Source organism: Somniosus microcephalus, unplaced genomic scaffold (genome assembly GCF_052327205.1).
Source record: "Somniosus microcephalus isolate GS21.2 unplaced genomic scaffold, FLI_Smic_1.0 unresolved_chr4, whole genome shotgun sequence".
Taxonomy (NCBI): Eukaryota; Metazoa; Chordata; class Chondrichthyes; order Squaliformes; family Somniosidae; genus Somniosus; species Somniosus microcephalus.
Window position 1 is genome coordinate 37,693,033 of NW_028225182.1, and position 11,605 is coordinate 37,704,637.

At 46.3% G+C, this 11,605-nt stretch overlaps 1 protein-coding gene across 1 annotated transcript; it reads right to left on the reverse strand.

The window, feature by feature from the left end:
* Window positions 1–1,624: 1,624 nt before the first annotated feature.
* On the reverse strand, window positions 1,625–9,206 carry LOC147090568 (zona pellucida sperm-binding protein 3-like). Its single transcript, XM_085977072.1, has 9 exons — window positions 8,756–9,206; window positions 8,077–8,192; window positions 7,886–7,989; window positions 7,618–7,795; window positions 7,387–7,513; window positions 2,244–2,332; window positions 2,038–2,159; window positions 1,828–1,962; window positions 1,625–1,749 (listed from the first exon to the last, which is right to left on the reverse strand). The coding sequence occupies exons 1-9, from the start codon at window positions 9,155–9,157 to the stop codon at window positions 1,625–1,627; spliced, it is 1,398 nt and encodes a 465-aa protein (XP_085833198.1). The 5' UTR covers window positions 9,158–9,206.
* Window positions 9,207–11,605: the final 2,399 nt, after the last annotated feature.

Sequence of the window (11,605 nt, forward strand, 5' to 3'; positions counted from 1 at the left end):
ACCTCTACCACCTAGAAGGACAAGGGCAGCAGGCATATGGGAACACCACCACCTCCAAGTTCCCCTCCAAATCACACACCATCCCGACTTGCAAGTATATCGTCGATCCTTCATCGTCACTGGGTCAAAGTCCTGGAACTCCCCAACAGCACACTGACCAACTGGACTAGAAGGCAGCTCACCACCACATTCGCAAGGCTAACTAGGGATGGGCAATAAATGCAGGCCTTGCCAGTGACACCCACATCCCATGAACAAATTAAAAAATGCATTTCATAACCAATGAATTACTTTTGAAATGTAGTCACTATTGTCAGAAACATGGCAGCCCATCAAGAGCCTACAAACAATGTGATAATGGCCAGATCATATGATGTTGGCTGATGGATAATAATTGGTCAGAGGGAAGAACTCCCCTGCTCTTCTTCCAAAAGTGCCACAGGATCTTTTACATTCACCCGAGGGGCCAGAAGTGGCCTCGGTTTAACTTCTCATCCGAAAAGATGGCACCTCCGACAGTGCAGCACTGGGGGCGTCAGCCTGGCTTTTGTACTCAAGGTTTCTATAGTGGGATTTGAACCTACGACCTTCCGACTCAGGCTAGAGTGCTGCCCACTGAGCCACGGCCAACACCGAAAGCCATTTAAGGGGCCTTCAGAGATGCAATTCCTCAGGTGACTAATCCTGCAGGTTAACAAGCCATCGACAGCACAGAAACAGGCTATTCAGCCCAATTGTCCACGCCAGTGTTTATGCTCCACACGAGCCTCCTCCCACCCTTCATCTCACCCAAACAGCATATCCTTCCTCCCTCATGCTTCGAGCTCCCCCTTAAATGCAGCTACACCATTCGCCTCAACCACTCCGTGATAGCGACAGCCACATTCTCACCACTCTCTGGGTAAAGAAGTTTCTCCTGAATTCACCATTGGAGTCATTAGTTAGTTACTACCTTGTAGTTACAGGCCCCTAGTCCTGGTCTTGCCCACAAGTGGAAACATCTCGATATCTAACCTGTCGAACCAAGTCATAATTTTAAACACCCGCAGCCTTCTCTTTCCTAGAGAAGGCAACCCAAACAGGTCAATCTTTCCTAGTAAGTCGAATCTCAGTTCTGGCATCATCCTAGTAAATGTTTTGCACCCTCACTAGTGCCTCTATCATTTTTAGAATATGGACATCTACCCCATTTAGACTCATTATCCCAGTCAGTTATAGAGGACTAAACAACCTCCACTTCTAGTAATAAGCTAATCCCAGCATTAAAATTTCCAGGAACATTGCAATTTCATGGGGCTCAACAATCAGTTCCACCAACCTCACGCCACAAGAGCCCCGCAAACCTCCTTAACAAGGGACAAACAGCAGGCCAAGATAACTAGCTCCAGGCAAACACTTCCAAGTTGCTGTTAATAAACTAGTGAAATGGGGCAGATACCCCAGTAGCCTGATATCTGGTGAAAAGCTTAAATACACTCAGTAGGCATGCCACTGGGTCAAGAATCATTAATGGAAGTAAATAAATATGGAAAACTTCCCATATTCAGAATGCAAATCCCCAGCCTTGATCAATGACCAAATGCAAGCAATAACCATTACAGATTTGCTAATTTCACTTTATTAATCACAAGTTGTTGCGCAGGGTTTGCTTGTGTTTCCTGTACAGGAACAAGGCGATCAACGAAGCAGAGATCAGAGACACAGCAGTCACAGTCAGGGCCACCATCAGGACCATCTCAGACTCCGCACCTAAACAGCAATGAGAAACCAACAGTGAGTGAAGGAAATACTGAGGGGGAAATGGAAACTAGCAGTCGGCCAACTCACCACCTGGAGACCTCTCCTCCATCCGTTGCTCAACCTCATTAAGGGACTCAGTTGCCAGGTCTGTCACATCAGTGTCCAGAATGACCAGGGGTCCAAGGGAGGCCTCACCCTCCCACTTCAATTCAGCATCACTCCCTGCAATATCAAACATTCCAGTTAGAGAGGGTAAAGGGCAACCTCCAACATCTAGAGAATCAATCAATGTCCTACCAGCGTCAGGTGCAAGATCCCTCCTTGCTCTGGAATCAAATCCAAACTCCCTTGTGGCACTGCAGTTGCCCAAGTGACAACAGGCACAAACGTCATTGTTGGATACTTCCAATGGGGTCCAGCTAAACAAGAGAATCAGTTTCACAATCAGGTTGGGCATCACTTCCCCACACAACACATCCCTGAGGGAGAGAGGGGGCACTTACACATTCTGCATCTTCTGGAAAGTACAAGCTTTGCTCATGGAATCTCTCTGATCCACTGCAGCAACCTTCAGGTGACAGGAGATGAAAATCTGAGGGACACAGTCAACACAAGTCATTATATAGTGACTCCCTCCTGTTGTGTATGTAACCGTTTACCTTTAAGGGAACTATTGAATGTAACCGTTCGCCTTTAAGAGCACTACTTTAGGGTGGCACTATTTGTTGGCTCATGTATACTGTAATACCGATAGTGACCACACCAGTATATAAGGGTTGTGATACGTTAACTAGGGCAGAATCGCCCGAACCTCTGAATAGTAAAGACCTGTTTTATTTTGTTAATCGTGGAGTCTGTGGATTATTTACAATACAACCCACAGACTTAACATTGGCGACGAGTCGGATTCGAACTCTGCGGCAGTTATTTCACGGCGGCTTCGTCCACAAACAGGACGTTGAAGGTTTCAAATCTCACCACCCCACTGGAAGTGACAGGCATTAGGACCCTGAAGCCTCCATCAGCGACTGAGCACTGCAGAGCAGAAGACATCCAGGCAGCTTGTGAGGAGAAACAGGCTGGGAAGACAGAGGTACAGGGCCATCGATCGGGAGATAAGGGCCGGGCCGCTTTGGAGTGCGAGGCGCAGCCGGGCCATCGATCGGGAGATAAGGGCGATCGCAATCCCTGATAAGAGCCGCGGTGAAACGCGTGAGCGGGTGAGCCAGAGCCCGGGAGGGTGCAAGCGAGAGGCGCTTAGCGGGCCAGCGATCGCACCGGTGATAAGGGCTGAGAACCGCTTCGGGCAGGCGGCGCACCAGCGATCGCACAGGAGATACGGGCCGCACTCGGGCTGACAGTCAGCGTCGGGGGACGGGTGAAAACCGCCATTGAAGTGGGCGGAGAGCGCCGAGAAGCGCGGGAAAACCGCCATTGAAGTGGGCGGGGAGAGCGAGAAGCGCAGGAAAGCCGCCATTTTCGCGGGAAAACCGCTGGGGAAGACAGAAGCGGGAAACCGCTATCTTAGAAAATTAATTAGAATTTTCAGAAAGGCTGGTGTGTTCAAGAAGAGAAGAAAATTAATAATAAGTAAAGAAATACTTGTACTGTTCTCGGAAAGAGAAGAAGATGCCTAAGCGAGGAAATATTAATGATTTTAATGCTGAAATAGAAGACTGGGCCACGTATGTGGAACGCATAGAAATATATTGCGTAGCCAACGAAATTGAGGACGACGACAAGGCAATAACTTTGTTAAATTCGATGGGAGCAAAAACATACGGGCTTTTGAAACATCCAATAGCACCAGTTAAACCAGTGGACCAGACCTTCGAAGAGATCGTAGCAGTGCTGAAGGATCACTTGAACCCCACACCGTTGATGCTGGCTGAACGATTTAAATTTTACGCCAGAACCCAGAGGCAAGATGAAAGCAATGCAGAATACTTAGTCGAACTGCGTAAGCTAGTGAAATACTGCCAGTTTGGAGGGAATTTGACAGAGGCGCTGCGGGACAAGTTCGTATGCGGCTTGGCCAAAGAAGGAACGCAGAAGCGACTTCTGGAAGAAAACGACCTCACACTGGACAGGGCTGTCCTCATAGCTTCATCGCATGAAGCCGCAGCGAAAGGAACGGCGGAAATGCAGCAAAAGGCAGCGGCACTCTGGGTGGACCAAATTACTGCAAGCACTTCCAAATGCTACCGTTGTGGAAAGACAACACACGACCAGAATCAGTGCTGGTTTAAGAACCAGGAGTGCAGGAAATGTGGCAAACTGGGTCACATCGCGAGGGTATGCAGGTCCGGAAAGAAGACCAACAAGCAAAGGAAGCCACCACCACAAGAAAAGTACAACAAGGTACATCAGGTGGCTGGAAAGAGTTCAGACGAACAAAATTCAGACTCAGACCCAAACAGCCAGGAGTTGGATAGTCTGAGAATCCACAATGTGGGTAAAGTGACTGATCTACAGACGATCTGGGTCACACTAAAAATAGCTGGAGTCCAAGTACGAATGGAGCTGGACACGGGATCAGCTGTATCAGTCATCAACCAAAAGGACTACCACCGACTATTCTCTCACATACCCTTAAGAAATACCAAGTTCGTATCAGACATACACGGGGCATAACGTATACCCCATGGGGAAAATAAGAGTCAAGGTGAGAGATAGGGGTAAAGTACACCCAAGAATGAATTTGTACGTACTACCTGAGGGAGGACCACCACTCCTAGGGCGGGAGTGGATGCAGAAAATAGACATGGAATGGCACTACCTACAAGCAATGACGAGTGAGGACTCGGTGCAGACAAGCAGCTCAGACTCCGAGCCGGAAGACGATAAGTCCAGCTTATGTATGAAAAACAAGGTTAACATGAACTCACGGACTAAGGTTAGAAAATCGATGGCGTGCATAAAGAGAGAATTCTGAGTCTGTTCAAGCTACAGACATATGCATTACGGAGGAACACCGGGCTCAAACTCAACGTTGTGTCAAAGTACAACAACAATTAGAACAATTAAGTTACCGCCTCGTACAAGAGATGAAAACAATGAAAAAGTTCTATGACACCGAATGGGAGAGTCTGGAAAGACAACAGAACCTACTGGCTCAAGCAGAGAGAGCGACCATAGAGCCATCGTGACCAATTACCGATCACATCTCCCTTATGATGTTCAGGAGTTAGAATATTTGCATGATCTAGAGATACAGCAGAAGGGCAAACCACGCTACACTGAGGATTTTGTTCTGCAATTAGAGACGGAGCTAGTGCAGGCAAGGTTAAGAGAAGTTGAATCGCAGTGTGCTCTTAAGGAGATGCAGAAACAAATCTTGGACATGGAAGAGAGAAACGCTTCTTTACCTGATGTGAATATGTTGCGAGAGGGGATTATTGAGGCGAAACTGAAAGCAGCTAAGCAAAGGATGTTGGAACTTGAAACACAGAACCAAATCAGCAGAAATCAGCTATGTCGAGCAGAGAAGGAGTGCTATGGTCTACAGGAGAAGGTGAAATATCTCTCAGCCCAGAATAAGGGGCTACTCACTCAGTTAAAAGAGAGTAAACGGGAGATGGCTGAGATAGACTGCAAGAATAAAGAAGAATTGATGGCAGTGAGACTTCGAGAGGCAGATAACATAGCAGCCTTGGCTGAACTCCAACAGGAAATTGCAAAAACACCAATTGCAGAGGAATCTTCAGGAAGCCAGGATTTTATTCCAGTTCATCTCTACGACTTGTTGCAAGCAGAGTGTAACGAGTTGAAAGAACAGTATGAACAGGCCCAGACTACAATCCTGGAAGGGGTTAACTTGGCAACCTCCGAAAAGCTAGTGTTGGTGAAAGCACATGAGCAACTGAAGGTTGACCATGAGCAAGAAGTCCAAAGGCTGCAGGAAATGTTTGATGAGCTTCAGGCCAAGGCTGACTCATCGGTAAAGATTCCATCCATAGATGAAAAATTAGTGGTGGAAGACATGGCAGAACATGAAATGCAGGATGTCCCAGAACTCGTTAAATTATTGAAGGAAGTTGAAGTATTAAAATCACTAATGAGGTCATTAGTAAACGACTTGCTGAAAGCCAAGAAAAAGCTGGACGAAGAGGTACACATGAAGAAGTCTCTTCAGGAAAGATGTCTGGATTTGGAACAAGAGCTGGCTAACGTCCAGCTGGGTATGGAGGAAATAGACGACCCTCTAGCTGGCCTAGCTCAGGACGACACCGAATATTACCATGACCTGGTGGACTGCACCGAAAATTGCGATGTCCTGTCCTGCCCAGCTTGTAACTTCGACTCCCAAAGTGCAGAAATCATGGAGGAGCACCAAAAGTCTACGGAACATTGGGAGAAGGTGGCTCTACGACGGAAAGAAAGAGAGATAGAGAAGGAACAGCAGTCGGATAGCGTCCAGTTGGGTAAGGAAGGAGTAGAAGGGCCTCTCGATGGACTAACTCAGGATGACCCCGAATGTGACCATGACCTGTTGAGTGACACTGAATACTACGAGGATGTGGTATGCCTAAATTGTGAGGGAAACTCCCAAAGTGCTGAAATCCGGAGGAAGCACTTAAGGTCTAAAGAACAGAGAGTTGGTGGCATTACAGCTGGCCGCCGAGAAGATGGGAACGTCAAGAGTTGTAAAAAGGCAGGAGAGAAATAGAAGAAGCCGAAGATAATAATTGTTTAAAATATTACTACTTCTACAACCTCCGGCCAAACACTACGAAAAGATGCTGTCTGGAACGAATTAAGATCAGAGACTGAATTTACGAACTGTTCCCAGAGACTGAACCTGTAAACTGTTCCACTGAAAGTATGTTGCAACTGTTCCTGCAGAGACTGAATCTGTGATCTGTTTTGACATGAAGTTATATATGTTATTATGTTATGTTAAACATGAAGTTATATGACGTTGACTCCATCGAGAGTATATCTGCAAACTGTATATATAAAGTTGAAGATTGTATGTTTAACGGGATTCTGTAAGTAATAAGCTAAAAAGGGAGGAGTGTTGTGTATGTAACCGTTTACCTTTAAGGGAACTATTGAATGTAACCGTTCGCCTTTAAGAGCACTACTTTAGGGTGGCACTATTTGTTGGCTCATGTATACTGTAATACCGATAGTGACCACACCAGTATATAAGGGTTGTGATACGTTAACTAGGGCAGAATCGCCCGAACCTCTGAATAGTAAAGACCGGTTTTATTTTGTTAATCGTGGAGTCTGTGGATTATTTACAATACAACCCACAGACTTAACACCTCCCAACTTGGGAACTCAATGAACAGGTGGATTCAGGGGACAAGTAGCAGAATGGATAGCAAGCTGGCTAGAAACAGAGAGAAAAGTGGGTAATGTTAGTGATTCATAGGAGTACACAGGATATACAGCAGAGGGATTTCAGGGGAAACTTCTTTACCCAGAGTGGTGAGAATATGGAACTCGCTACCACGGAGTGTTTGAGGCAAATAGTGTAGATGCATTTAAGGGGAAGCTAGATAAATACATCAGGGAGAAAGGAATAGAAGGATATGTTGGAGTTAGATGAAGAGGCGTGGGAGGACACTCGTGTGGAGCACAAGCCAGTTATGCAGAATGGCTGTAAATACTTTGCAATGGTCGGCTTCCTCTTACCAAGGAACGGTCATCTCCAAAGAAGCGGAACGCATCCAGGTCAAAGTGGAGCTTGTCCAGCTCACGCCCGTCTCTTGGCAACACGAAGGTTGAGAAGGAGTCCTCAGCTTTGCTGTCCAGGAGGCAACTGAAGAAATAATTTTTTTTTTTTTTTTTTTAAAAAGGGACATTGAGTGAATCAAGAGAAGCCATTGAGACAGGACCAGCTGGAGAAAGCAGAGCGCTCCTTACCCATTGTAGTCAATGATGCTGTATCTCGGGGTGGAGTCCGTGTCTGGGCTCAACGTAGCGACACAGCGATCAATGTAGAGCTTCAGGGGCATGTGGTTGGTCATTGAAACAGAGGCCTCAATGTGAATGAGGTCACCCAGGTAGTAGACAGTCGAGGTGCGCTCTGTGAGCCAGTCATCTGAAGTACAAGAGGGACAAGGGTTGGAGACTGGGTACAACTGCCAGTGGGTGACTACAGGAAGTCATTCCCCATCCACCCATCACATACCGTTCATTAGGCGCAGAGAGAATGACAGAAGCCCCTCTCCAGACTTGGTGGAGCTGAACGGGATCCAGGTGGGCTTGATCGGGTCACTGCTCACATTGCCCTTCCTGGAAAGACAATGGAGCCATTTTAGGACAAGGTCAGAGAACTACACCAGCTGTAGACGTTATTCACGACAGTGTAAAGAATCTTACCTAAAATAGTGGCACTCAATGGGAACGACAGCTCCATTAGTTCTCACAATGACAGATCCATGGGCCTTGGGGGTGTGGTTCAGGTGGGTGGCGTAGACCAGGAAATCTCCAGACATCTGAAAGACATCAGGTTCAGAAATGGACAACATTCTACTCAGGTGGTTGGAAGTTGTGCAGCCTCAGTCGCTAATGCAAGGAGGGGGATTGCAAGCACAAGACAATTAAACAGAATAAAGACTCAATGAAAGGACAGCTTCACTTCAATAAAAGGAGCCACAGGTTGATAATTTAGAGCAATGAAAAGAACAAGATTAAATCCTCCTTTAATCGCAGCTCCTCTGTATGAGAGAAAGAGAGACAAAAGCTGAATATTGTAGATAACTGAACCATTAAACTGAATCCCCAGGGACCTGAAAATCCACAAGACAAGATGTATGGAAGGAAAAGTTTGAAGAACTAAGTGAAGGCTCAAGGCCAATAGGGCTGAGATCACAAGGTTGGAGACTCAGGAAGACCAGTTAAAGCCAAGGACAATGCATAATTCAACACAAGTCTGAGGATTTAAAAGCAGGAGACAGGAATCTCCTCAACATCAATGACATTTCACCAAAGGTAGGAATAAAGAGTTGGGTCTAATCCAGCCACCAAGCTTAGAGCAAGAGTTGAGGAATCACATTACCTTCACTCTGCTGCCACACTCATGCAGCCCATAGTCAAAGAGGACGGTGTGGTTCTGAGAGTAGATCCCGGTTGGCCGACAACCTGCCGTCCCCAGGGTCAGGTCAGCAGCTTTAATCAGGTGTCTGGTTCCAAATAAATCCATCTGTACCCTGACCAGCAGGTTGTGCTCTCCACACTGCACCCTCACAGTCTGCAGTGGAGACACACTGCGCCCCTCAGACACACTGAAACCGGAGCCAAAGGGAGACCCAGGAGAAGGGACTCGCTGAGGCCCAGGGGTGGCTTTTACTCTTCTCCATGGAAACCTCTGGCCCCCAAACTGTTGCCAAATATCAGAGGAACAAACAGCTCCAACTAACACCAGCACTGGGAGCAAACCCCTCACTACAAAATCCCCCATGATACTAAACAACTCAACTATCCCTGCACCCCTCAACAAGCACCTTTTATACACACAACCTGCAGTCACATTGAGCCAATTAACCCCAAGCTCCACAATTTCTACCCAATGCCAGAACTCATGTATTTATTGCCAGGAGGGCCTATTTTAATTCGACCAATCGGAGTGACTCTTTTGATTGGGTGGTTACACCAATCAACTGTACACTTTTATGTGTGGGTGATTAACCAGTTAGTCTGTAAATAAATAAAACTTTAAAGGAACCTGAACAAACTAATTTCAAATTTGACTGCTCTTTTTGATTAAAGCAATTGACTGTAACTTAAGAAAACATTCGACCAATAGGGGTGCTCTTTTGGTTAAACTAATCAACTGTAAATTAATAAAACTTTTAATAAAACTTGACAAAAAAAGAAAAAATAAGAAGAATAAAAAAAGGAAAAAAATGCCAGAACTGATGGATTTATTGCCACGAGGGCCTATTACAATTTGGTCAATCACCCCCACCTGAAAGAGTCGCACAAGGGCACATTTTGATGGGCACCATTAATACAGTAGTCATCCACTTTGGATCGAAAAAGGATAGATCAGCGTACTTTCCCAATGGTGAAAAGCTCGGGATTTAGAAAGTTAAGGGGTGATTTGATTGAAGTTTTCAAGATATTAAGGGGAACCGATAGGGTACACAGAGACAAACTATTTCCGCCGGTTGGGAGTTCAGGACAAGGGGACATGGCCTAAAAATTAGAGCCAGATCTTTCAGAAGTGAAGTTAGGAAACACTTCTACACACAAAGGGTGGGAAAGGTTTGGAACTCTCTTCCGCTAACAGCAGTTGTTGCTGGGTCAATTGTTCATTTACTGTGTATCTAACCCGTGCTCTACCTGCCCTGGGAGTGTTTGATGGGACAGTGTAGAGGGAGCTTCACTCTCCATCTAACCCGTGCTGTACCTGCCCTGGGAGTGTTTGATGGGACATTGTAAAGAGAGCTTTACTCTGTGTCTAACCCGTGCTGTACCTGCCTTGGGAGCGTTTGATGGGGTAGTGTAGAGGGAGCTTTACTCTGTATCTAACTCATGCTGTATCTGCCATGGGAGAGTTTGATGCGACAGTCTAAAGGGAGCTTTACTCTGTATCTAACCTATGCTGTACCTGCCCTGGGAGTGTTTGATGGGACAGTTTAAAGGGAGCTTTACTCTGTATCTGACCCGTGCTGTACCTGTCCTGGGAGTATTTGATGGGACAGTGTAGAGGGAGCTTTACTCTGTATCTAACCGTGCGCTACCTGCCCTGGGAGTGTTTCATGGGACAGTGCAGAGGGAGCTTTACTCTGTATCTAACCCATGCTGTGCGTGTCCTGGGACTGTTTGAAGTGACAGTGTAGAGGGAGCGTTACTCTATATCTAACCCGTGCTGTACCTGCCCTGGGAGATTTTGACGTGACATTGTAAAGGGAGCTTTATTCTGTATCTAACCCGCGCTGTAGCTGCACTGGGAGTGCTTGATGGGACAGTGTAGAGGGAGCTTTACTCTGTATCTAACTCATGCTGTAACCTGTATCTGTTACATCGTTATATTATCACATTGTTAAATGGAACTACTTGTTACATTGTTATATGGAACTACTTTGGTTAGTGCATTTATACTGCTATGTGGCACACTGTGTCAGGCAGTGCACAGTGCAAGGTCGGACATCTTGTATCACTCCGCACCATGCGGCAGCAACATCATGAAAGCACTGAGTAAAAGCTGTAAACCAGAAATGAGTTAAAAGTGCCTGTATTACATAGTAATAAAAACACAAGGGGACACAACAGTATCTAACTTATGCTGTACCTGCGCTGGGAGTGATTGATGAGACAGTGTAGACGGAGCTTTACTCTGTATCTAACCCGTACTCTCGCTGCCCTGGGAGTGTTTGATGGGACAGCGTAGAGCGTGCTTTGCTTTCTATCTAACTCCCCACCCCACAGAGCCCTCTATTTCATCCTCCCTCATCTATGCTACCAGCCTCCTTTACAAATGAACAGGAGGAGTCCATTCAGGCCCTCGAGCCTGTTCTGCCATTCAATTCGATCATGGTCGACCTGTATCTCAACTCCAAATATATCTGCTTCAACCACTCCATGTTCCACATTCTGTGTAAAGAATGTCCTCCTAAATTCTTAATTTGATCTGTTAATGGCCATCTTATATTCCTGCCCCTTTATCCTCACCATCTGGTTGCAGTGGTGCCTTGTTACACCGCCCAATGTTCAACTAAGCAAAGCATTCAACTCACGTAAATCAGACAAAAACCTGACAGAGTCAAAGGAGGAGACATTAGGACAGGTAAATGCCTGGACACTGATGTAGGTTTGAAGCAATGTATTAGGAGGAGAGGTTGAGGGATTTAGGGAGAGAATGTCTGAGCTGAGGTGCCAGATGTCTGAAGGCACGGCCACCAAC